The sequence below is a fragment of the Poecilia mexicana genome, unplaced genomic scaffold (assembly GCF_051168715.1).
Source record: "Poecilia mexicana isolate PSO_F unplaced genomic scaffold, ASM5116871v1 scaffold_2, whole genome shotgun sequence".
NCBI classification, from domain to species: Eukaryota; Metazoa; Chordata; class Actinopteri; order Cyprinodontiformes; family Poeciliidae; genus Poecilia; species Poecilia mexicana.
This window is the reverse complement of record NW_028263371.1, coordinates 28,067,728-28,094,630: the sequence shown is the minus strand read 5'-3', so window position 1 is coordinate 28,094,630 and position 26,903 is coordinate 28,067,728. Positions and strand designations below refer to the sequence as shown.

Genomic DNA, 26,903 nt, shown 5'->3' with positions numbered 1-26,903 from the left:
TTCTCCTCTGCTGTGTGATGAAATTGATTAACTTTACGTCATAATTGCAGAAAAGACTCGCAGACAAACGTTGCCCACTTTGATCTCTCACAGCGTGTGGCAAAATGGATCCCTAACTACTATAAAATGTCTTAGAAAACAATGCACTTGAGTTCACTGGAATTGCATTACATTAAGTTGTTCCTGCTTTTGAACTTGCATGTGTAATTGATGGATACCCCTTGCTGCTCAAGTCTTAATGTTGCAAAGCGTGGAAGCAAAGGCCTGCAAAAAGGCCAAAAGAAAGGCTACATGTATGTAAGCCTCAGTAAATCCTGTAACTGAGAACTAATTCTATGATTACATTCCCTCATACCCTCAAGGTTTAGCTGGTCGCTGAAATATGCACAACCTAGTTTACATCGTGTCATGGTGTTGTTGATTTGGTCCTCTTTTGATAAAACCTCCTCAGTTTAGGTCAAATGAAGACTTGCATCCAGACGCATCACTTCACACAAACATGTACGCATCTGCATTAAACACACACTTTACAAGATCACACAGCTCCACTCTCTGCTAAATCCCTCATGACACAAATACATCTGTCTGACAGGCAGATTTCACAGTCTTCAAAAGACTCTCTGATGGCTAAAACGTTACACGAAGACTTTAGCTGCTGCTGAGTTTGAGCAGGAAAAGTCAAAACAGAAATAGCCCACGTTAATTTTCAGCCAAGAAAATGTGCAGTTTTGGCAAAACAAAACAAAAAAACCTTCCACAGCAGGGTTAAAATGCAGCAATAGCACTGTAGTGTACACGCATTCAGACATACATGTACATTAAACAAAGACAAGATGTTCAGGCTGTATGCAGTGCAGTTTGTTGCCTTTATGCAGGCTGACACACTTGTTTCGCTGCTTCAGGCATTGGCCGCATTTCACTGCTAGGAAATAAAGGGGGCTCTCCATGGCAACAGCTTCTGCAGTTTGTAGGTTGTAACACATCATCCAACAAGATGGATGCTGCTACATGTGTCCTCATCTGGCATTCAAAACCTCTGAATCCAAACACCTTTCCTAAAGGAGTCGAGTCTAATTACAAATAAAAGCTTCTAATGAGTCACATAAAACTAAATTCCTCACGTTTTTCAAAATGCACCAAGATGTTTAGCTTTTTTCATTTAAAACCAGAATTTCTATCTGTCTAATAGAGAAGTACTCAGTTTCAGAAGTCTTTCATGGGATGTTTTTGGTTTGTTTCTGGTTTTTAAAGTCGTTGCTCTCATTCCTAAATACTTAAACTTAATCTCTACACACTCTAACCCCATGAATCAACATTTGAATTTTGACCACTGATTGCCAAAGACTTTATGATGAAGAGTAAATGAAATACTTTCTGAACATAATAAGTTGGTTTCTCTAAAAAAAACAAAAAAAACGCTTCCCTTTAAAATGTTCCACTTTTTTTTTTTTGTTTATCTAAAAACCACAATTATTTTTTGTCTTAGCAGTTTATCTCAGCTGCCTCAATGGATGTCCCTCTGGAGAACCGTTACCAAAAATATACACCAAAACCTACTTCTGATTGGCTGGTAGGTACCTCATGACGACGTCTGTCCCAGAGGTTTCTGCACAGTGTTGGAAAACACAAACAGAACCAAATTGTCAGGAAATCTTTTGTCTGTTAAATAAGCAAGATCAGACCCAGTCACAAGGCTCGACTACTGCAACTGTATGTATATCTGGACCATTGCCCGTGCAAAAATCATAAGTTTTTAAGTTAAATTCCTCAAAATTCTTCTTTCCTCCCACATATTGCATACAACATATTCAATGAGTGTCTTAGCTCAACTTCCAAATCTAATAGTTATATAATCATGGGCGGGGCAACAAAACGGCGACTATAGAAGAGAGAATATAGATGGGGCTAATAGAACAAGAAGCATGAAATATGGCAAAGAGGAAGGCAGGAAGAGCGATGCCACAAGCAGGAACAGATGGCAGGAGAGGAAAGAGTCGGACAGTGAGTGAGAGAACAGACAGAGAGAATGAGAAAAGGGGTGAAAAATCTGGATCAGACTGAGAAAAAAAGAGCCCTGAGTTCACTTTGGGGAATACAGTAACTAGGACAGGCAAAACCTAACTTCCAAAAAAAAAAAAAAAAAAGGGACCCGAAAATAACCCAAAGGGGAGCAAACCAAAGATATTCGAGATGGTCACTGAAAACTGTTTCAGCTCACCCGCTCCGAATAACAGTTTCCTCTTTAGGTTTTGCAATCTGGCTGAGGATGACCATTAGAGAAGGCCTGAAATCTGAGTGCTAATCGGTGCATATTGAACAATGATAAACAGGGGCTTCCTGATGCAAATCAAGCTCCTGGAGGATATTCATCCATATGCATGTGGAGGTGTGGTTTTGATGTTTACTGTATGCAACACAGCGATGGAGACAATGCAGAAGTTCAACAAAATGCTGCAGTGCAAAACATTTACACCTGCAAAGCACTAATTTGAACTTTAATGCATTTAGCTACTTAAGACAAAACTCTTTTCTCCCTCAAGCTTAAGGCAATAAGAACATAGAATAAGAATTGATGATTAATTCAACAACCAGTCCTCTGTAATTCCATCCTAAATTACAAAGAAGGCCATTAACATGCAGGAAATGATGTGACTCATTAAGTGGTTTGTACCGATACCATTATTAAGTTAAATGAAACCAGCACCAGTTGTCGCAGACTTTTCCCATCTTTTCCCGACGTGCTCTCAAAACACACACTTTTCACACACAAAAACATCCCAGGAGCTAATGCTCAGGCTTTCCACCAGGCGTGGGACGAGAGCAGAGCAGCTGGCTGACTGACAGCACTTGGATGAGCACATAGATATGCCGCAATAGGCTCACTGACAAAGCTGACATGGAGGTACGCGGCCGACTCAATTATAGGGGGGGGAAATAAAACTGCAGAATCCCCAAAACCATGTATGTTCGCAAATGACAAACCCCATGCAGAGGCATGTGGGTTCAGCAATTCACTTGATGAGGAATTTACCTCTGTGGATAAAAGCAATGAGCCCACCCTGCTGAGAAAAGAGGCTTTAAAAAAAATGTCTTCAAGGGAAGCGTAATGATCTGAATCCGAATGCCACTGAAAGCTTCAAAATTTCAAATTTCAAAAGATGACCTTGATTGCGATCCCATTTGAAATGGACGAAAATATTCACTGATTAGTCATCAACGGGAGATTGTTTAACAAAGGGCAAAATGTGAATGCGGATTTGCATTAGCTTTTAAAATCAAATGTTGAGCTGCGCAAGTACGACTAAAAAAACAAAACACTTAGAAAATGAGCACCATCTTTAGTTAGTATAGTTCAGATTGCAAAAATCCTCGACGTCTGTCTTGTTTGACAAGGAAAAATCAATACAGCTGAAGCAAAAGCCTTTCCTAAAATTCAGCCAAAAACATGACCCGTTACCTCCTGCTTCTGCATGGTTCTCTCAGTCAGCTGTCAGTCAAGCTGCCCGAGGGGCATGCTGGAAATACACAAGTTAAGAAAATGTGGGTCGGTAAGTAAGTTTTTTTTTTAAGCTGATATTCCACCCAGAGACGCCAAAAGTCACACACTTCACTTATGTTGATGTTCAAAATAAACTTGTAGAATTGCTAAAATATTTTGCTCTATACAAAAACTTGTGGAAATTAACATGAAATATTAATTTTTTTATGTGTATAATGATTTGGAATAGTTCTTGTGAACCTTCAAGTTTATTCTGTTTATATTCAGATACTAAAAGACAGTGGAAGTGATAGAGATGTGTAAAAGTTCAAAGGGTTTGAGTTTATTTTCTGTCCCTAGTCAATCTACGCAAAGGTCAAAAGATCAAATCTCACTGACAATAAGGTTGGTTTCACTCCTTATTGACCAGTAGACTCGGTTTAACGGGAGACCAAAACTGCAACATTTGCTACATTTTCAGCTGGTAGGGTTCTCTGCAATGTCAAACAAATCTAAATCTATCCCCCTCCTTGCTTGACGCTGTAACAAGATCCACTGCAGGAAATGAAACAACAATGTCTGAAGAAGACAATAAGCACAAATTCCTTCTTCACAAAAAGAAAACAAAAATGGATAATTTTCCTTTTGTCTTTGGTAAAAGACCATGAGTCATTTCTCCCACTAACACAAACAGACCCTGTGGTCTGTTTCTTGCTTTTAGAACATCTAGTTGAATCTGAAACACACCAGAGCTCACTTCAACTGAACTGAGACCTAGGTTTTGTAGGCAGACCAGAGTTTAGCTTTTTGGTCCACATCAAAGTTTGATTTTGCATTCAAACCTCCTCAAATAATTTCGACTTTCTAGGCAAACAAGCTAGAGTTCAACTACACAGCAAATTCGGAAGTGTCAGATTTCCAGTGGAAGTGTTGTATGTTAAAAATACAGTGTTAATTCAACAACATGAGTGTTAGTGAATGTTAGTTTCCCTGACACTCACTAAAGAGTTCCAAAGAGTTAAACAAAAAGCAATCCAGTCCAGTGTTGATTTCTAAATTAACTCCAACAGTCTAACTCAACACTCAGTCTAGTGTTGATTTATAATTGTAATGTATTTGTCACGTCACATCAGGGGAGGAGCAACAGATAGGATAGGGGTTGCAGCAGGCCCCTGGCCTGGACCTACAGTGGGCCCACATGGGAGGTAGAACATGCCTTCAGGGATCCAAATTATCTTTATAACATCTGATGAGAACTGTATAAGGAAAGCCCTCTCCTGTGGAAAACAATTTATGACTTAGTCGCTCTCTGTGGTGATGAAACTTGTTAGCTCCGCTGTTCCGGGCATGTCCATGTTGTAAGGTTAAATCATCATGAGCTTTATTATTTGGGCCCGGTCATTAGCCCCGCCCCCCGGCCGACGCCGTCTTGTTCCGCTACTGCATCACATGTTTGCCTGAGGAGAGGAGGCAGCAGTATGGCGTCTTGTCTGGAGCTTATTATAACAAGGCAAGTTTTATGTTAAAATGATCATGTTTTTGACTATTTTTTATGGAGGCATTATTTTTCCGTTTACACAAGAGTGTCTATTCATATACATAGTTCACTCAATGTACGTTTATTTGTTTGGATATCAGGTATATACGACTATTTATTATCTTAATCGAACACTGAAACTGTCAGGAAAATCTGGAGGCCATTTGAGTTAACATTATTTAGCTGCGGGGTCGTTTTCTTTAAGTTTTTGGCTGTAGACTGCAAAATGGGGGAGTGACTGTGCTGGACCATTGGCTTGATCTAAGCCACAGGTGTCAAACTCGAGTCCTGGAGGACCACTGTCCTGCAACCACTGAATACAGGGTCTCAACTACATATTATTCAGGTGGATGCGAAAACATAAATCGCCTTAAGTCATCATTCCATCAGTATGACAGAAAAGAATGCACAAAATCTGCTGAAAAAGCAATAGTTTTATTTCAAAATGACAGCCTCTGCATGCTCACAAGTTTGTCAGGAGCACAAATAGGAATGGCTGTGATCCTGACAGCACAGCAAGGACAACAAAGGACACCATTGCACAGAATATGCAATCACATCTAGGGACATGATAAATGGATGCTAAAAATATTTGCTGCATCAAGTAATGTAAATGACAACAGAACAATATGGTCAAGAGGGCAGTGGGTCCGGCTGTGAAAGCACTCGCCGATTCTCCCTACGGCTCACAGTGAGTCTCACTGTGCTTCTTTTCCCTCACGCTAAACCAAATGCACAAAAAAAAGGGCAAAAACCTAACACACATTGAACAGTCAAGCATTTCTCTCACTCAGACATGACCGTGGATGCATTTCCCTTTGCATCATGCTTTAATAGCAGATGAGTCATACCTCTGGGTCCTACAAACTGGGACACATTCAACACACATGCGTGGCTTTTTACAGGGAGTGTACCAGATATCCAGCTTCTTACATACACACAAAGAAGACATGCAGACACTGGGGCAACTAGGCGTCGCCCACGCCGACAGCCAGGGGGGCCTCTGAAGCTCTGTAGTGTTGATAGGTTAGAGATGCTTTCCCTTTACACATCCAAGAAAGCATTTTGTTTGCAGAACATAAGGTTGCCGCCTTCATCTTTCATAAACAAGCTAATTAAGTTTGTCCTGGGAAAGCCTTGGGTATCTCCTCTAGGAAACACTAACAGGAGTCAAATGTTGGATTATGTAAACTCACTCAGCTTTAAGAGAGTGTTTTAAATCATTATCTGTTTGGCTTCAAAAATGCAAAACCAAAGCATTACCGCCGAGATAAATTTTGCTTGCCAAGCCAACTATAACTTAAGTGTGGTTTGAGGAATGTTAGCACTTGTTCAAATAGTTTTAAAACCGCAACGAACTTTGACACTGCCAAGTTCCAGTGGAGAAAAACCTGCAAGATCTGATCAGCAAAACATTTTGCAGGCGATATGAGACGGCTGGAAAGTCCAAGAATGCTGGGAAAGAGGGAGATGGTGAGGAAGGGAAAAAAAGCCTCTGGCAGCTCATTGAGCCATCGTTTTGGGTTGGATTGCTTCTTCTTTGACCTTAGGCGGAGAGGAGTTTGTGTTTATCATTTTTGTTTTAATGTTTAACTGTAACACTGGCGCACCAGTATCCACACTTAGCAACTAAATCTTACACGCAAACACACAGCTAAAGCAAACTTTATCCAAGGGTTACAAATGTATTGACTGGATTTTTATCCAAAGCAAATGTTGTTTTCAGTTTAAGACCAAAAAGTTTTCAGTTTAAGACCAACACACTGTACCAACAACAAACAGACTGAATGTCATACAGTCACCAGCCGCTTTATTTGGGACACGTGTTCAATTACTTTTTGAAACAAGTCTGCAAACGACACATGTAAAAATCTAGGCTTGTGAGAAAGTGAAACAAAAATGTATTTAGGTGACTTACGGTGGCATAGTTGACTGGTTTCAGAAAAATATGTGGAATATGATGGCTACTTCTGGTATAGCTAATGCACCATGACCCAAATCTCAAAATATTTCAAGGTGTCGCTAATAAATGGAAGAGTTGCTCTAAAGAAGAATGGGAAAGAAAAGCCACAGAAACGGTAATCCGAGTGTACAAGCCATGCAACTGTGGCAGTAGTTTCTGTTAGAGACATTTAAAAGCACTAAGAGTCTGAGAGTGATCATAAAAACAAAAGCATCGTGCAGCCCTGTTAGGGACAATTAAACTGAAAAACTAAATGATCAAGAGAAAGAAAATGATAGAAAATGGATTGTTTAAGCCTTTGCAACCCATTAGTTGCTTCAGCAACTAATGGACCAGAGAGGCAGCAATGCACGTTATAAATGAAAAAAATAAAACCTAGCATCAATATCAAGACTCTGGCATCGCACAGGGAACTACTCAACATGGTTTTCTGGTCTATAATTTGCAGACAAAGCAAATATTCTTGTGTTTGTTCGCTACAGAAAGAGGAAGTTAGCACGTTATAGTTAGCATGAGATTAAACCTGAGCACTGCCAACGTAGCTGGCAACGTGGCCCGTGGTTTCCTCTCAACAGGAGCAGAAATGAAATCTTGTGACAATAACACAATTCCTGGGCACGTTGTTTTCATTGTTGAAAACATGTTGGTACCTTCCAACAGCAATGTGTCGAGCAGCAAAATAACAATTTGGAATTTCACCCTGGCAGGGGCGACTAGAGACCGTCATCCAGGATGCTCTGGGAGGAGCTGCCTGCTCATCAGCTCTGTCCAAACTGCACAGTAATTCAGGAACCTATTCAGTGTTTCTGGGACAAAATTACAACAACAGCAGTAGTGACCATAAGGGTCACATTGCTGGATGGTTTCAGAGATTTCTCCGTATAATGATAATGATAGTATTTCAGACTGCAATTTGATGTTTGCTAAATTGCAAAATTGAGACCAAAATGTAACATCAATGACCATTTCCACACACACTAAAACCCAGAGGGGGTAAGGGCAGAATGTTCTGATTGTTTGATAAAACACAGATTTTTGCAACCATAAATATCCCAAGCAACGCAAATGAATGTAACTGGTCTTTAAAATGCAGTTGGGCCATATAAAGTTGGATATAAAGTATTGATATCATCTAATAATGAAAACCCATATGCATAGTATTAATGCTGTTAAAGAAGAAAAAGGAAAAAAAAAACACAGGGATAAGAATAGGAAAACGACAGCTCTGTTGTATAAATCTCGGCTCTATTTCATCCTTCAGTATTTCGGTCTGCAGAGAGGCCATTATGACATGGTGGACATTAGTTCAACCATGTCATAATCCCTCCTACAGCCGAAGAAGAAAATACAGCTTCTTTACCCGAGCTTGAAAAACAAGGTGTTGCTTGACTCATCGTGGTTATGAGACAAATATCCATAACACTTCATTTGACACATTCTTATTCCCAGAAGCTGCCCGCCCACAGACAAAACAGAGGGCCACAGCTGTAGATACAATAGCCTGACATGCTGCAGATGAATACAGTGTTTATCTGTGGGGTGGGTAAATCTGACCACATCATCTTGTTTTAGCACATTTAAATCCCCGGAGGTGATGCTGTGAGCTGGTGAAAGCTGTGCAAGACCTTGTGTGCAGGAGTGTGAATGTGGGGAACATTAGCTTGTGCTTCTGCTCGCCTTAATGCAAGACTCTGCCTGTGCGCGCATGATTGTGTAAGCAGCAGCTGTATCAAGCCATCATTTGCCGGATCTGTGCCCTCGTGTGTAACGCGACACTTGCCAAAGTTTGCAGCCACTGTCCCTCGCCTCCTGACAGTAATCCCGGCCCCCTAGCTCTCTGGCTAGACATCAGAGGATGCTCTCTTTCTTTTCTCTACGCTCGCCTTCCTCACACACAAGAACACAAAAACCAATCAAAGTTGGCCCGAAAGGCCAATGTGAGACCAATAACGGTACACGTGGAGCGTCCAATCAAGGTCGCGCTCTGGGTGGAAAGGAGACGCTATCATCTCTGTCCAACCTGGAGGCGCGCTCGCATCAATACAGCCAGAAGGAAAGCAATATGGCCACCTGTTTGGCTGAAAGCACAGTGAGGGCAATTAGTTCAACCTGGCAACCGCACACGTGCACTGCTAAAGTTTACAGGGTTTACAATTTTGGCAGCAGGCGCTAAATTTAAAAGAAAGGCTGCTGCAATGTTGGAAGAAAAAAAAAGAACATAATGAGAAAATGCAACGCCAAGAAATGCTCCAAACAGCGCAGAAAATTCCCCTGAAGAGAAAAGGTGAAAGTCTGTTCCCACGACTAATGGTTAAGGAAGACCGATAAATAGCTCAAGAACGCCGTGATGTTACGGTTTAACTGTGGGGCAATCTAACAGCTCTAAAAATCACTGCCACACTAAAAGGTCTGCTTAAATCTCAAGCAGGTGGCTCCTGGGTATCAAACTGTCACACAGTGGAGTTGAATGAGATGCTCAGCCCATCTCGCCGCTGATGGCAATCTGCATGATGCTGCGGTGAGACCGGCTCGATCGCTGAAACACAGCAAGAACTAAGTGTGAAGAGCAAAGAAAAAAAAAAAGTTTCAACAATAAAATACTTGCTCAGATTTAAGGTAGAAAACAGTTGACAGACCAGCACCTGGATGGAAACTGCACTGTCTGCAACATGTTAGTAGATGTGATGCAGCAGCACTTGGGAGACAGCGGGCTCAGTGAAAGGCCAGCTCACAACAAAATCTTGGCAAGTTGAAAACTTGTGGCTCCAAAGATAAACTGTGCTAAAACAAGTCCCAAACCACCAGAGTAAATACCATCGAGCAAAGGTTTGTTGTAGAAGCACACACAGTCCTACACACTGCTGCAGCAGCGAGGACGACCAGAAAACCTAGACCAAAGATGTCACATTTGAGGCTGTATATAGTTCGGTGAAAGAAAAAAAAAAAAAAAACTATAATTGCAGAGGTGTTGCAAAAGTTGTAAGCTGAAATCTAACTTTCTAAACACCAGCTTGCATCATAATGTGAGAAGGTATGTTTTTTTTATCTCTTAACATTTACATCCACTCATCTCTCTATTGTCCCCTGGCTGTTCTCTGCCAGGACACTATATATATATATATATATATATATATATATATATATATATATATATATATATATATATATATATATATATATATATATATATATATATATATATATATATATATGGGTCGTTTATTATTTCACTGCTGTTCAGGATCAAATAGTTTTCAAGCAGATGGATGGTTTTTATTCTAATGAAGTATCGCAAACAGCAAATTCCTATTACACTAATGTAAGCCATTGAAGACATGGAAAGGTAAAACAATCAAATGATATTTGCTAGTTCTGAGCCCCAGAGAGATGTGACCCAATTGGACCCTGTCAGCTACCACCGACTGCTGATAAAAGGATAACTGTGCAGAAATCCCACCGACTACAACTTCAAAACCCTGACCGTTCTTAATTGTGCATCCTGAGGGTAAAATTTCTTTTCATCTAGCAACTTTTGTACTTCTGGCTTTTTAATTACCTTGAAAACATCAGAGAAGAGCTGATTGTATCAATCAGTTCGATCAGGCCTTGGTTTACACATTAAAACTTCTCTCAGAGTAAATATTTCACAGCAGTTAAGCAAAGTGATAGATGCGTGAAAGATAAGTGAAGGTCTGCAAACTTTTGTTTTATCAAGGATGTCATCTCTGGTTGAACTTAAATGATCAACTTTTACTTTCCTGAATAAAACATTTTGTTTTTTTACTGATTTGTTTAGGCATAAAAACTTCAGAAGGGTTCCTCTCCAGGTATAATGAAAAAACACTTAAGCCATTAAAATCCAGACTTTCTGTAAGCTTCATGCCACAGCTCAATTTATGATTAATAGGTGTACCCAGAGGAAGAAGACACCGCTGGCTCGGACAAAGGCTGGCGCATCTTAACTCGACTGCCTTTGCCATTTCTTTGTGCTATTTTTGGCTAAGGAAGCCAAAGCCTTCAGCTATTTTTCCTCGTGCGTTTTGCTGCTGTCAGTAAGCGGAACGGAGTGCAGGGAATGTAAAGTGATGGCTTAACTTTTGAGGTCAGGCGCGGTCTGAAAACGTGAACAAAAGTCCGAGCCACACAGTCACACTCCGGCGGATTACCTCAACGGCTGAATGAAATTAGGCCTCCTCCGTCCAACGGGGCGATCGGCTCTCGTGACGGTCCCTGTCATTATCACACTTATGTAAAACACTAACGGAGGCGTCGTTTAGCCTGGAAAACCCCTGCACCTCTCTGCCTGTGAGCCCACCACTTTCTAATATGACATTCACAATTTATACCTCCACACTCTAGGGCATATTAACCATTTGGGACAGTGTGCTGTCTTGTAACCACTTTCATCTGTAATAACCTAAGGTATGACACCATCATATTTCATTCCCTCTATGAAACCTAAGTGAATTTGCTCACTTTTTCTCTTTTCTTCTGACTCTTTGCCCAAACTCCTCCAACCTTCATTTCTGTCTTATTCTTTCCTCCCCTTCTCCCTTCATGTTTATCACACTCTGTCTTCCCCCATCCCGCAGGGCATCCACTCTCCTGGAAACTTGCCACGAATGCAGATAGGATCACTCACAGATGTATAATAACTTGGGGGTTGAGGTGGGGGGGGATAAATATGCCCTAATTGAGAGAAATGATGTAATATTGATCCTGGGGCCTCTGAACCTTTGGCATCGATGGAGCGTTCTGCCGAGGCTGTGACATTTAGAGTAAAGGCTGTTTGGTACGTGAGAGTTAATGTGTGTGATATTAGGGAAAGGTGTTGCTGAGGCTGAGCCCAGGAAAACGTTTGTGCGGAGAACATACCGAGTGAAACAACAAGCACAGAAGCCGATTCTGTACCATGAGAGTTGAAAAAAAAAAGGAATTTGAGAAAAGCAATGCTGGTTTGTCCGTTCTGCTTGAAAACAGAGTCCTGCATCTCTTGTTTGATGTATTTCATTTATATTGTCCTGCATATATAAGCCCTATTCTGGAAGAACGTTTCCTTCAGTCTTTGTTGGATTCAGAGTATTCTTGTTGCATTTAGTTATTTTTCCTGTAATGTGCTTTTTTTTTTTTTAATCAAACTGATTTTTACATTTTTATCTCAAAAATTGTGTTTTGCACCTTTTGAACTATTCCTACAAGTGGATAGACAAAGTTTGTATATATTAGCTATTAATACTCACTACATATAAACAGGAGCATGGGTCATTCTGGACGAGGTCAGCATTAGCTCTCAAATAACAAAGCTCAAAAGTTGAGAAAACATGAGAGGACCTAAAACTTAAATGTCAAGTGATGCATCCCTGACCTTCAGTTCATACTTGCCATTTTTTCCCGAAGATTTATGGATGAGCTGCTGCCTGTTGTTGACTAAAAACTACAAATTCACTCCCACTCCCCCGGGGCTTTCAAAAAAAAAAAAAAATCATTGTGAGAAACAAAGCAAATCACCAGCCGAGGTACAAAAAGACAAAGTGGTTTTGGGGGAAAGTGAATAGATTAAATCTATTTAATTACTTAGACACAAAACAACCCATGAGACGCATGAATATCACGGCTTGATGGTGCAGAACAATACCCGAAGGAGGTGTTGCTTAAATTCAGAAACAGATTTAGGAAGAATTTCGCACATGAAGTGCCTGTCACCTCGTTTCGTTTCTGGAGTGAACGCAGAAGATTTACTGCGGTGTCATGTATCAGGGGGACGAAGTGCTACATCCCAGGGAAGGACGCAATCAAAATCGCAGAGGAATTTCTAGGTACAGTACGAATAAGGGAATTCATTCTCAGATAAATAAAGTGACAGACTGATGATTAGTTCTGCACAGAAAACAGCGATCGCAAATCAATTTTGTCAGAAAGAGCAGCGTAATAAAGGCGACCGAGATAGACTGAACGATCAGCGTTCCAAACGTCTTCTAGTGGATTCGTTCAGCAGGGGAAAATACCACAAACCTACACACATTAAGAAATTAATCACCCTGCTGTCAGAGTGTTGAGAGATTACAAATCATACACATTAGTGGTGTTGTGGGAGACGACTTGCACTGCAGCGGGTCTGCAGTCGATTATTGTGCATGTGCACAAGACGGAAAGAAAGCAGCAAAGTGTCAGGCCGAATTACAGACTCCGACTGTATCTGATTGGTCCCACTGAGAAAGCAGAGGAAAGATCAACCCACCAAGGGCTGAGCAGAACATTTACACAACATGTTTTAATCATGCGTTTTAAATTTGATCAATTAGACGTGAGAGGAAACGTGAAGGAGGGCAGGAATGGACGGTGTGCGCTGATTAATTGCCCACACGCAGATCCATTCCTCTGTTCTATTCTTCCAAAACATCTCTCAACGTTTGCCTTTCTTGTCTCCCGTTTTATTTTCTTCTCCCGTCTAATTAGCTGACATTTGGGCCTTTGAATTTCATTGGATTTCATAGAGGGGAGAATGTTAACGTGCTGCACAGAACTCCAATAAACCAGAAAGCATTCAGTGGGAGGGTTCCGGGTTCCAGCACATTTTCAAGAAAACATCCAAGACTTTTCAGAGACTCCATTTCCCAGAGTTCCCAGGCATTGATGTCTAACACTAAAACGATAAAAGAGGTGCTTAAAGTTTACTTGAAACTTTTCATGTAGCATATATGTTCTCTACAATGAAGTGATTTCTCCAAATATTAGCAGTTTCTTGTTTCTTTTTCTTGCACCTTTACAGTACACCCCTCATATTTTTGTAAGTATTTTCACGTGACAACACTGTACAAGGTAAAATATTCAGTGTACAGCATGAATAGCAGTGTAAATATGCTGTCCCCTCAAAATACCTCAACACACAGTCATTAATGTGTAAGCCACTGGGAACAGAACTGAGCAGGAAAAGTCATTTTTCCCTCCCTGGTGTCATATGACTCAGTGCTGCAGGGTCTCAGGTGTGAATGGGGAGCAGGTGTGTTAAATGTGCTGTTATCACTCTCACATGCTCTCATACTGGTCACAGGGAGTTCAACATGGCACCTCATGGCAAAGAACAGACAGAAGAAAAAAAACGGACTGCTTTCCAACGTATGAACATGTCTGTCTTCTTTTTTTCCCATGAAAATATGTGAGGGGTGCACTCACTTTTGTGATAATGTATAAACATATTTGGACAGGAGGGAATCCAACTTCACTCAATTCTTGTTGAGTGTAATAAAAAGCACCAGAACATAGACTTCTGACTGGAACAAAACAAACAAAGAATCAACAATTCTGGACATAAACACACAAAAAAATACAAATGAATGAGTAAATTTAAGTGACTGAGGTGGTAAAAACCCCCCAAAAAGAACAACAAGAAACGGCAGAGGTAAAACATCAACATATGTCTTTTATGTATTATAGCCTGTTATCACAGCTATCAGGTAATGGGGTTTGAAAATCCCCCCATCATCCCTCTATGAAAACTTAATCAGATGAAAACAGCCAGAAAGGCTTTTATCCATCATCACTTAAAAGCCACAATGATTTGCGCCTATTTTCTGATTGCCACCTTTTACCTCCACAAGCCCGTTGTGTTCATAGCCCGTGACAAATTTACTTCAAAGGAAGCCTCCATCATGACCCATTTTCCCATCCGGCAACAGCTGCGCTTCTGTCCAATAAGGCACAGAGCTCGGATTCCCCCACGAGCCAGCCGCTGGATGGAAACTGGTGAGGCAAATGACGAGCGCGTGCTGGAGAACCGAGGCAGCCGCACAAGGAAGTACGTGAGGTAATCACTTGAAATATTGCTCGTATTATCAGCTTGATGTTTACATGAAGAGACTATGTATTCACTTATTCCAGTCCAAAAAACACAACCCCCGTGCGCTGTGCACAAAGTAGCCAAAACACATAGGAAAGAGGTAAAAATTGATATTTCTCTTACATGCGCTGAGTCACTGCTTTTCATAATAAGATGTGATACATGACTCATGCTGCTTCTTCTCCCACCTCTCCTGCAGAACACTCAAGGTCCATTCACAAAAGAGCGACGAAATAAAGAACACTAATTGAAAACCTTCAACCGAGCTCTGCGTGGTTACTTCCAGTCAAATCTTTGCAGCTCTGCAAGAAAACCTGAGCTTCATAAATTACAAAATGAGGTAAGTATAGCTGTGACAGCTCAAGGAAAGCCTTGGTTTCAAAACAATTAAAAGTTCACTCCTCTTCGGCCCCCACTGCGCTGGGTTGGAGCCAATAATGTCCAACATAAGGAGCTGAAGGAGGAGGTTGGTAAAAAAAACCAGCAGGAAGTGATGCAGTTTCAGCGCCACGCAAAATTATTCACACCAGTTGAACTTTTCGGATTTACAATTACACATTTCAATGTATTTGATCGAGATTTTATGTGATAGAGCAACACAAAGTAATGAATAATTATGAAGTTGAATACTTTACAAACAGAAAACATTTTTTTCCAACATCACAACAGGAATTTTTTGTCAGTCAAATGAAAATCCCAGTAAAATACGCTCACATTTTGGTTTATAATGTGACAAAATGTGAAATAAAAAAGGGTTATGAATACATATGCACAGCACTGTAACTGCATAATACAGAAATGCCCATTACTATTTTAAGCACACCAAAGAAACAAAAAAGCAAAAATGCACTATATGTGAGGAATCACTTAAGCAGAAACTTGACACAAGCAAGTCGTCCCCCCAAACTTTGCACATCTCTCAAAACGAAGCCACAAATAAGTAGAACGGAAACTACTTTGGAAGAACTTTCCTTTGTGATGAACAGACAAGGCGCGCTCCAGCGACAAACAAAAAGCAGGCAATCACTGTGGGGGAATGCAACATGTTTCCTTACCTAGTGCCATCTCTATGATGCTCATTTGGCTCTCTGAGGGAAACAGGATTTTTGGCGCCTGGTCTGTCACGGGAGCTGTGAAAAGGCAAGCAGAATGGAGCACACATTAAAAAAAAAATCCTCTTCGTTCTCCCCCAGTGGACTGTAGGAGTATGATTTATTCATTAAAGACCACATTAAGGCCTGCATTAAAACGAGAACAAATAAAATATTATATTTAAACAGTGGAAGGACAAAAGGGGATAAATTACAAGGATTCTGAATTAGCAATTCAAAGCGTTAAACATCAAAGTCCAAAGCAGCAGCAGCACTACTCAGCACTAATCCAATTCTCTCCTTGTGTAAGTGATGATGCTATGGCCTGGACTTGGATGCAATACAAATGAAGGGCTATTTACAGTGTGTTAGACTGAACACATTTGGTGAAGACGTGGCTTTATAACTAATAAAAACTCAAGAGAAGTTAAGAAGTGGATCACAGCTGCTTTAAAACATTTCCCTTTCAAATGCACACGCTAATTAGACAGCTGCTGGGAAACTACACGGGCACTTAGATTGAGAAAAGTGGAGAGAATGTTGTTGTTTTAACTAGGACTGTGTTTCCTGTATGGTAGCTATGTAGTTTTTAATTGCAGCATCAGTAAAATACCACTAGATTTTAGTTTTTTTCAATTTTGCAAGGACACCCAACTACGGTTTTAATTTTTCTGAATCCATCTTTGAAGCCGATCTAGCATTCCTATTACCGCGTTTGTGTGTGGTTCGTTCCCCTATGACAAAAGCTTTTAAATCCCCTGCAAGCAAAGCAAAAAAAAAAAAACAAACAAAAAAAAACAACCCAAAACATATATTAGCAGTAGCAAGTGAAAAATATATCCCTTTAAAATACAGAGTTTCAGGGTCTAGTACAATTTTCACAAACTTTGCTGGTCTAAATGTATTTTTCTGTAGTAAATGATGACATGGTAGAATCTGAGTGTGGAAAGCAGAGTGATTTAGCCAGAACCAGGTTTATTTTCATACAGCAGTGGAAATTAGGAAATGGGAGCAACCTCAAGTTTGATTCCCAACATTGTACTCTGGCTGGCAAATAAATGAATTCAATATTTGAGTGTCAATAATTTATGAAGCACATAAATAATTTTATGCAAAATTAATTAAAATGTAATGTCATTCTGAGTAAAATTATAAATAAATATTTGAGTTTTCACTCAAATATTTTATGAAACAGTTTAAACTACAACTGTGACGCACCGATTAGACGCCAATATCTGACTGGATTGAATGAAGCAGCGTTAGCTGAGAGAGGAAATCAATTTAAGATCCACCAAAACATTTATTATTTTCTTTTTTTTTTTCATTTGGTGAAACCCAGCTTTGGGGTTTCATCGTCTCTGGACAGGAGAGATTTTCCAAATCCAAGTTAAAACAGTGTGTCATCACATTTGCTCTGTCTATTCCGATTAAAACTGAGCAGAGGAAGGCCTCTCGTTGTTTTATAAGAACAGTCATGCCCTGAGACATATTACAAATACTCTGCAGAGCCTCCCTTCAATTCCAATATGGAGGCTAGATTGGATTTCCAGAGTTCGCTCCATGAGTTGAAGGTGAAATCCCAACCCTGGAAGGTAATCAAAGTTGTGGCGTGTTTTTTAACAAGCTCCGAGGGTTGGTTCTTGGCAGGCACGGCTTCATTTGGAAACTAAAGGTAACAAAGTAGGAGAAGGCTGTTTAACTCTAATAAAAATCCTGCCCTTCATCCAAATCAAGGGCATGTGGCTGACGCGTTAGTCAGTCGGATTCCAAGCTGGAAGGCATGTAAACTCGCATCTGCACACGAGAGAGACAAATTCAAGACGTGTTAGCAAAGCTGGCTGGTCTTCCGCAACAAAACCAGAGTGCTGTGGGTGGGTGGGGTTATTATGAGTGGGAGTGGGCAGGTTTCTCGCTGGGGGGGCCAGAGCACATCCAGTCTGACCTGCTCCCCAACGTGCAAACAGCAAAATCGCATTCAGACACGCACAATCCCACACACTGGGAAAAAAAATGCCTGAAGTTGGTTGCTACCTGAGAGGACAGCTTAAAAGTGTCCCTCGCAGGCCCTGTGATCCACTCTGGCTGTGATCACATGATGATGGATGGAGGGATGGAGTAATGCAACAGAAAAAAGGGAGACCTTGTTCTCTCCCATTAACTCCGCCGTCACCTTTTCTCCCCGCGCCTGTCGATGTGCCGCTCGCTGTGCGTCTTTGTAGCTCTGTCTGTCTGGTTCAGTCGCCTCTCAGGGCTGAGATGGAAGGAAGATGAAATAGTGGGAGAGGAGGGAGGGAGGAAGGGAGAGGGTTGTGGTCCTCTGTTCACACCTCATTAAAGACCACTTCAGCAGACATAGATTAAGAGGGGAAAGCATATGTGTGTGTGTGCGTGTGTGTGTGTGTGTCTGCGAGCTCGAGATCATTAAAGAAACGATGCAGTGTACTCACTGCATATTTCCACTGCAGCAAATAAATGAAAGCCGTTTTCAAGCAACTTGAGAGGCAAACCTTGTTAGTCACAGATGATGCAGAGGAAAAATCTTTTCTCTTCTCCTCAAGCCGACCATGTTGGAGCTTCGACTATCAGAAATCCTTTTTTTTTTCTTTTCCTACTCAGAAGAATTGGAATTGTGTGAAAAATGTAGCTAAACGTGGTTTTTGCTCATCATCCAGGTTCGCGTAGACTCAACAAGATGTTAGAAAAACGTTTGTCAGAGATTTTGCTCGATGTAGCATCGCTCAGCACCTCTTTTTCAACACGTCCCAAAGCTTCCCGACTGGATCGAGATTCGGCATAAGGCAGAACAGATCAGTGCCTTCCAGATGTTCACAAAGCATCTTCTTCTTCTTACTTGGAGAAGTATGAATAAATAGAGGAAAATATGAATAAGGTCGATTTGAATGAGGGGGTTTACTCGCCTTACTCCACTATTATACTTATAACATGCATGAACTAGGTCAAAGTAACAAAAGTAGCTTGCATGTGGGGTTATATGCTGTTTTGTTTCGTAAAAATACTCATTTCTGCTCTAATGCTGTAAACAACATTGTTTATGTGCATAAAACGCATTAAACAGAATTAAATAGTTCCATTTAAGATGAAATATAGGCACCGCTAAATAAAAAGAGAGCTTTTTTTTTTTACAAAATGATTAATATTAAGTAAATTAAACACAATCACTCTATCTAGCATAAATTACGTTTCTGAGTGGTTGTTTTGGTGTTAACATATGAGGTTGGATCCTTAATTTAAGCAAATTCTGGTTCTGAAATTCATAAAAAAATTCTACTCAGACTAAGAAAAATACTTTAACTCATCTGAACTTATTGAGGTTGAATCGTACTGCTGCAAACTCTCAGCTCTGAATTCTGCTCTGCAACACTTTTAAAGCACTTCTCCTTTTCAAACCTTACTGCTCCTAAAACCAAAACAAACGTTTTTATTTTCACTTGTACATTTTTGCACTCAGAGCAAATGCTTCTGTTTACCTCAAGTTGTTTCTCAAAAGAATGGAACGAATCAAGGAAACTTTCAAGTGTTCATCAAAAGATAAACGAAAACCTTCAAGACTTTTCAAGCTGCTGTCTTGACGGCGTCATGGAAATTCTTTTGTAAAGTTTTCAGCAGAAAATGTCAAATCAAAACATGCTTTGTTGGAAAATGTATTTGTTTTGTGACAAAAATAAACAATACTTCATATTAATTGCTTATCGACTTAAAAAAAATTGAAAATGGAATTATGCTACACTAGTAGATCATAATTCTAAAATGTTTTAGAAAAAGCCAGTTGAAAAGATTTTTGTATTTTATTTTTGCAGAGCAGAATGATTTAGTGAACATCCTGGAGGCAGGGTTTCGCAAAACTGTTTTCTCCTTTTGGCTTTTATGCAGTGTATGTAATTGAAGCAAGAAATTTGCCTTGTTTTGTCTTTTGTGGGTTCTCGTCCTGAACGCAGGCGTAATTTCACAATTTAAATGTGGGGAGGTTGTGTCAATCCAGAGAGAGAAACGTGACTGATGTACATCATGCGCTGCTCTTCCTTTACATGGAGTTGAGAAGTTGCAAACTCTGGTTTTGCATGACCACAATTCAAAACTTCCCACTTATTACTGTAAATAAAGGAGCTACCTTTAAAATACGAGTTTTGAGTCCGGCTAAGACCAAACACTTGAGCAGATAAACCACTTAAGGGAAAAGTTAGAAGTCTGAAATACAGGAGGAGTTGGAATGATTGTCTGCAGACTGGCCTGAAGCTGAAAGGAACTTTACAGCCCTGCAGCTGTCAGGGGACGTTAGAGTTTTGGAAAAGGAACAGAGTTTCCTTACAGAAGAGATGAATGGATGCTATCAAGGAGCAATGCCTTTGTGAACTGCTGGAGTTAACTACTTAGCACAGGAAACTACATGCTATATTTACTGTGTTGCATCTGGAAGTCCATAAAATTTTGAGAGGCAGTAAAGTACTTGCAAAGTATTATTGTGCACCTGTCTTTTTTCATGGCCTAATAAAGAGGTCAACCGTGTGGAAAATACAGCTATAAATAGTTAATGTGACCTCAGCTAAGCCAGAAGTGCTTCCACTGTCGTATGGAAGCCGGAGACTTTTCCTTCAGCAAAAGCAGCTTCACACGCAGTGATGGCAGAACAAAGTTACCTCTTGTCTGGTAAACACGCCCCTGTGAACGAGGAGGGTGTCGCTGCCGCGGATGTTTCTGTGTGGGAGTTTTGAATTTCATAGTTGTGGTAAAAATGACTTTCAGCTGTTGCCCCGAAACATCTGCTTGAGGGCTGCAGGTGAAATGAAGCAGAGTCAGAATTAACACAGTCCCTGATGGAGTGGATACTGTTTTTCAGGCAGTTACACAGATGGGCTCAGTGTTGGGGTGTTGCAACATGAACTATGCAATCTATGGACTGTGCAGCAAGTCGTACAGCGGAGATCAAGTGAAAACACTCTAGAAAAGAAATGTTTTCATGGTTGCATGAGCATGCATATCCTCAAAATAAAACTGTTGAAGTGCCTTTCATTTCACTTTGCAGTCTTATTGAGTTTTATATTACGAATCCAGTGAACCTCAAATAAATTCAAAAGTATTTTCCAAATATTACGGTAGCTTTTTTTAGTAGGTTAGTAGGTTTAGTAGTTAGTAGGTATAGTTCATGAAACTAATTGAAGAAAAGGTATCATTCAGGAGAAGGCTGCAAAAATATTAATACTAAAGGCAGCTAATTGGAGAAAATGTTTCCAAAATACTAAAAATTACAATCCAGTCTTTTCTCTATAAATCTTGCCTACGGACTATGGTTGCCAAAATCTCCAAAAAAAAAACCTTCGAGCTAAATGTTTTATGACCCAAAGAAACAGAAATCCACACAAAACCTGGTCCTAACAGCCAAATCTGATTATTCTGAAACCAAACCTTCAGGTTTTTGCTAGAAAACATTTTTTCAGCAACAGTGCAAGTTTGAGCAAAGATCCAAATAAAAAATGAATCTCTTAATAGAAAAAGATAAAAGTTTTAGAACTAAACTTTGACCTAAAATGTTTAGTTGACTGAAAATCTAAACTCTTGGGCAAACATTTCCCAGTCTATATATGGTGTGCTGATAGATATCTATAAGCAAGACTGATTTAAATAAGTTACCTTAAAGGCATCCACACCTGAACATCTTTTTAGTTTCTTTAAAAAGAATTGCTGCTTTATTTAGACTCTTTAGATCAGAAGAAGTTCACTTGAACCTAATTCTACTAAGAGAAACCCAGCTGACCAGTGATCTGATTTATGCCTCATTGTATCTATCTGACTTTTTCATTAATATCACCAAAAAACATGTTTGGACTGTTGTTACAGATATATTTCGCTCATATCTGGTACCTATTGAATTCTGTCTTGTTTTTTTCAGTTCATATTTGAAATGTTAGTGGACCTCTGTTATGTTTTGCTGAGTTGCAACCTTTCAGATGATAGATATTTAATATATAATAGATAAATCTTTCAGCTGAAACAGTATACTGCTTGTTAAAAATAACACAGATGCTCTAGAGGACTCTGCAAGCTCAAATTGTGATTTTCGCAGGCGCCGAAAAATAAAATGAACCGCTGGATAAAAATGAACCGCGTAGAAATGACAATGCGAACCTCTCCGAGGACAGTTGTTGAAAAAAAATATAAATATAGAAACTGCAGAAGCAGAACATAATAAGAGGATATTTTCTTATTGAAAAGGGTGTTGTTTCAGAAGATCCATCAAAACAATTGAATATGAGAGGGCCCACAGGATAGGGCAGTATATTCTGGGGAAATCATATAAATCACATAAGTGCAGGCGTTGGGAATAGCAGGGGCGAATACACTCTCCAGTGGAAAGACACTCCACATAATTACTAAAAATGGCGGGTATGGTTCACGCTGGGGTGTGTTATAATGAGACATATGTTTGAAACTGACGCAGATGAAAAGTTAAGGTGCAGTAAACATTCACCCTGATAAAAAAAAAAAAAAAAAAAAAAAACGACTTGGCACAGACGAATTATAACAGGCACCTGTGTTATGTTTTCTGATAAGCTAGCATTAGCACTGTAGCACAACTAAGAAATTATTAAAATTGCATTTTAAAATTCACTAGCAGTGGAAAATTGCAATGAGCCAACGAAACACCATAAAAAATTTTAGTCCGCAAAGTATAGGTATAACATTTTTACTGGAGTTACTTTCCTCTTTTATGTGAAATGGTTTTACTATAATGTTAAAATGAATATCTATGGCTGTATATCTTGACATTTCAAGGGTTTCAAACAAACCTGTACATGCTACTGTAGGTAAATAAATATGCCTTCGGGAAGTAACCTAGAAGCCTTCGAACCAGACGTTACAGATAGTATGAACAGGAATGCGAGCTGAGAAAAACACAAACATCAGATTCGAAGGCGAGAACAAAGATCTACTGGGTGCCATCGATGCAAAGATGCCTTTTAGGCATCATGGGATGTGTTTGAGTGTAGACTCACAGCTGGGCTCACTGCATGAAACAGAGTAGATGGGATTTTAGGTATAAACTACAAGTAAACGCTTTTAAAGTGCCTGCAACACTACAAATGCAAACTCATTTTAACATGTAACACGCAAGTATGGGGGGAAATTGTACTGTTAAAACTCTACTATTCAGTTAAAATTATATCAACTTTAATATTAACTTCTAGGCATGTTTACATTACTTGCAACTCTGTTGGATGTCTGGCAAGAAGAAAAGCTTGCTAGTCTTTGATGGGGTCAACAAAGTTTTATGGTCACACAACATGCTAAGTGTCCTTCAGCGTCGCACATCAACTGTGGGAACACCTGGCTTCAAACGGACACAAAGGGCATCTGGCCTTGACGCAGAATGACAGGCAGCAGAGAGGTTATCAGACTATCAAGATGATTAATGCTGTATCGATTGAATCAGTCATTTCCTCATGAATCACACCCACAGCTGGAAAAGTAAGGCATAACTTGGCAACAAGCTGTCTTAACTTTTGATGTTAATGTTAAAATTATTCACCACAAATCCAAAACTTTCCTTTGTTCCATGTCCCATAATATCTGACCCATTCGAAGACGACAAAAAAGATTACGTAGAAGTGAAAATAAACTTGTAAGAAAGGCTCAGAAACACAGAGGTGGCTTCTGCTAGGATCAAAACAGAAAATAGAAAGAACACAAGCTTACATATATAAAACAGTATGATGAACTGTTAATGGGCCAAACAAGTGCAATACCAAGAAGTCTTTCTTTTTTTAAATGCATAAAACTGATTTCTCTTCCGCTAACACATGCAGTTTTTGTTATATACAGCAGAGTCAAGGAAAATGAACTATTGACTCATACACTTTCTGCCCATTTACAGCGTTTTCAGCAAGTTCTGCTTTATGTTTATCTTAGCTTTAAATCTACATACTCGACAAGCAATACCTTTGTAATTATGAGTTACTTATCTTGAGCAAGGTCGACTATAAAGTACAAAGAAGAATTTAGTTTTTCTGATAAACATGCAAACATGACAATGAACCGAGGAACAACTGTGTTTAAACAATAGTGTGTTTTAACAATTGGATTACATTCCATGGCTCCTCTCTATTTCTTGTTTTTACCCTAAAAACAGCATGTTTTGTGGGTCACTTTCTGGTAAAGTGACACAAAGTTGCAAATCTGTATGCCAATTAATCATGATTGGATTTCTTATGTCTTGTTCGTCCAATGATGAGGAGTAAAAATGTGACAAAGAGCAAAGAAAATGTAGGAGATGAAGGATCCTGCACAAAATGACACTCTGCAGCCCCAGCAGTGCCTGTATGAAATTTCCCTGCTGTGGATATTAAAAAACGCCCGTTCTCCACCCGCAGCAAATAAGTTCTCTCTGATTCCCGCTGTATTTGCAGAGTAAATTATTTCTCTTCCTCGTCTGTAAAAACTTGTCTTTTAAGTCCATTATTTCCCTATTTTCCATAAGCAAAGTCTGCCTGATACAATCTTTTAATTAAGATTTCACAAGTTACTTCCTCCAGTGCGAAAAACGTTTCTTTTAGTGTTGCAGTCCCGCTCCCAAGGACAAAATCAAACATCGTCGTGTAGCTTGGCAGATCCCTCATCTCACAGATCTCATCTGCAGAGAGGGCGGCTTTTCTTATTTACAATGCATTATGTAGCTGGATGTTATGTTAAACAGGGAATGTATGGAGGATTTATATAACTCTCTAACTCAGGATCATGTTTACAAGCATGGTGATGAAGCTACCGCTAACATTTCAAGTTTTGCTACAAATTCTCAATTGGAGTTAGATCTGGACTTTCCAACATAAAAAAATGCTTTGATATGAACTGTTATGCTACGTATTTAGAATAACTTTCTCTAGTAATTATGCACTACATTGTTTTGATCTATTGTATAAAGTCCCAGTACAAATGCATTGAAGCTCAATACTACATAACTTCAAAGAATCAAAACAGGATTTCCTAAAAGACACATTCATTTCTTTCACAGAACTAACTTGAAGTTTATGTCTAAACTCATAACTTCCCAGCACAAATAAAATGCGTCCAAATGTAATGTTGTGCCCAGCAGAACGTATTGTAATTGCAAAGCACAAACTCAGTTTCCAGAGAGATTTATTCCTCCGTGCAAATGCAAGACTACATTTTACGAAGAGAAAATTGAGATTTTGACAGGGAAGAATTTGTGCTATTCCTCATTTTAATCCACTGCCGAGCCCACCTGAATCTTTACAAGGTTCTTTTTACAAGAAAGAATTTATAGTTTGGAAAAGTTAACACTAATTAATTTGGAGAAGATACATGGCAGCGCGCAATAAAACACCAGGCCGACATCCAGCTGATTGGGGAAGAAAAACCTTAAGTGTTTCCTTCATTCAACATTTTTCTTGGGGCCATTTAAGCTTTGATTGCAGCAATCTATCGACCACTTATGCGTTAGTGACCAATGTATAAAATTCATGTCGAGCCTCAGGGCACGTTTAACTGTAGTGATGCAATAGTTGCGAGATGTACATGAGCGATATTGGTATAATAGCCCGAGCAGAGATCAGAGTAACGATCTGCAGGCCGGCCCGAGCAAATCTTGGAAACATTAAATGTAGCATAGCTTCTGTGCATGATTCATCACACCTGCCTACGACAGGCCTGAGAGAAAACACTGTGCTTTAAAACTTGCATACATAATGAAATGCGAGCTCTCAGATTGGAACAAAGCGACAACAGAATCCACCGGTGCATAAAAGAGAGAGGAGGCCGGTTTATTAGAGGAGCCGTGACATTATTTTCAGAGAAGCAACCAAAACCTGCTTGTCCTGGTGTAACCTATTGAGCCTCGACTGATTCAGGGCAACTCATTATTCGGTTTTTAACAGAGAGCCTGATAAATATGCAGCTGCCTTGAGCATCTAAATGCTGCACACCAAGCTCTTATCAAATAATATCCTCACAGCTTTGTGAAATATGACTAATGCGGCCGACTGGTTCCTGATAATCTATGCAGTGTTAGTTAGTCGAGCACTTGGCACCTATCACATTCTCCCATCTCCCTCCTTGGTGTGTTTATTTAGTTTACTGGACTTTAGCACAAGATAATTGCAGGACACTAGTCAGCAAAGGTGGGAGTAAAATGGAAAGATTCAGCTGAGGTTGTCAGGCAGCTCTGAGTTTAAACAAATTTTTTATACGGGAAGTCAGCATGCTATCTTGTGGCATATCTTCCATGATGTAAAAAGGACAAAACCTCATAGTGGGGTTCCTGGTTACGTTTTTAAGGTGGAACTGTGATCTGAAAGTGACTCTGGATTAATTATTTAACACTAGAGTGAAATGCCAGCAAGTGAAAGAGCTGAGAGAGAGTTTTTTTCCTCGTAGCTGAAACCAAACTTGACATTGAATAGCAAACAGGTAAACCACAAGAGGGAGAAAAAAAATGTCTTCATATACGTCCTGCAGAGCACATATCTGTTTCCTGTGTGCAGAATAGCTGCATCTCAACATTTGAAAACTTTAATTACTCCAGATTCTGGTGAAGAATGCTACTCTACAACATTGTCCTTCCATACATCCAGCCAACCGGTTCCATCCCTGCTACAAGCTGCTAAGTGCTCCTTTGTGTAAGTCAGTAACCTCCTACGCCCTTACCACACAGAGCCAACACCAACACCGTCCACGTTTTCTTAAAATAAAGAAACAGACTCCTAAGTTGTCAACAATCAATTATATGCCCCGACTTCCCATTTGTTTCTCCCAACAACCGAACGGACCACCTAAAACTGGCCAGAAGTTAATAAAACCTGTCTGTTTGTTTTTAACTCTATTTCAACCTCCTCCCCAGCTTGCTGCCACTGGCCTGTTTAATTTCCTGCTTGGTGCCATTTGTGCACACTGGCCCCCTATTGCTGAGCGATGCCACGACGGTCGTCCCTCCCGCCCCTCCACTGCTTCCTTCCTCTCAACCCTTTTGC

At 39.9% G+C, this 26,903-nt stretch overlaps 1 protein-coding gene across 1 annotated transcript in view; it reads right to left on the bottom strand.

Moving 5' to 3' along the window:
* Positions 1-26,903, bottom strand: part of LOC106905805 (interleukin-1 receptor accessory protein-like 1) — a 67,074-nt gene that overhangs the window by 7,753 nt on the left and 32,418 nt on the right. Inside the window, exon 5 of the mRNA XM_088008120.1 lies at positions 15,871-15,945. Within this exon, the coding sequence (XP_087864246.1) occupies positions 15,871-15,945 (75 nt within the window). The remainder of the gene's footprint in view (positions 1-15,870; positions 15,946-26,903) is intronic.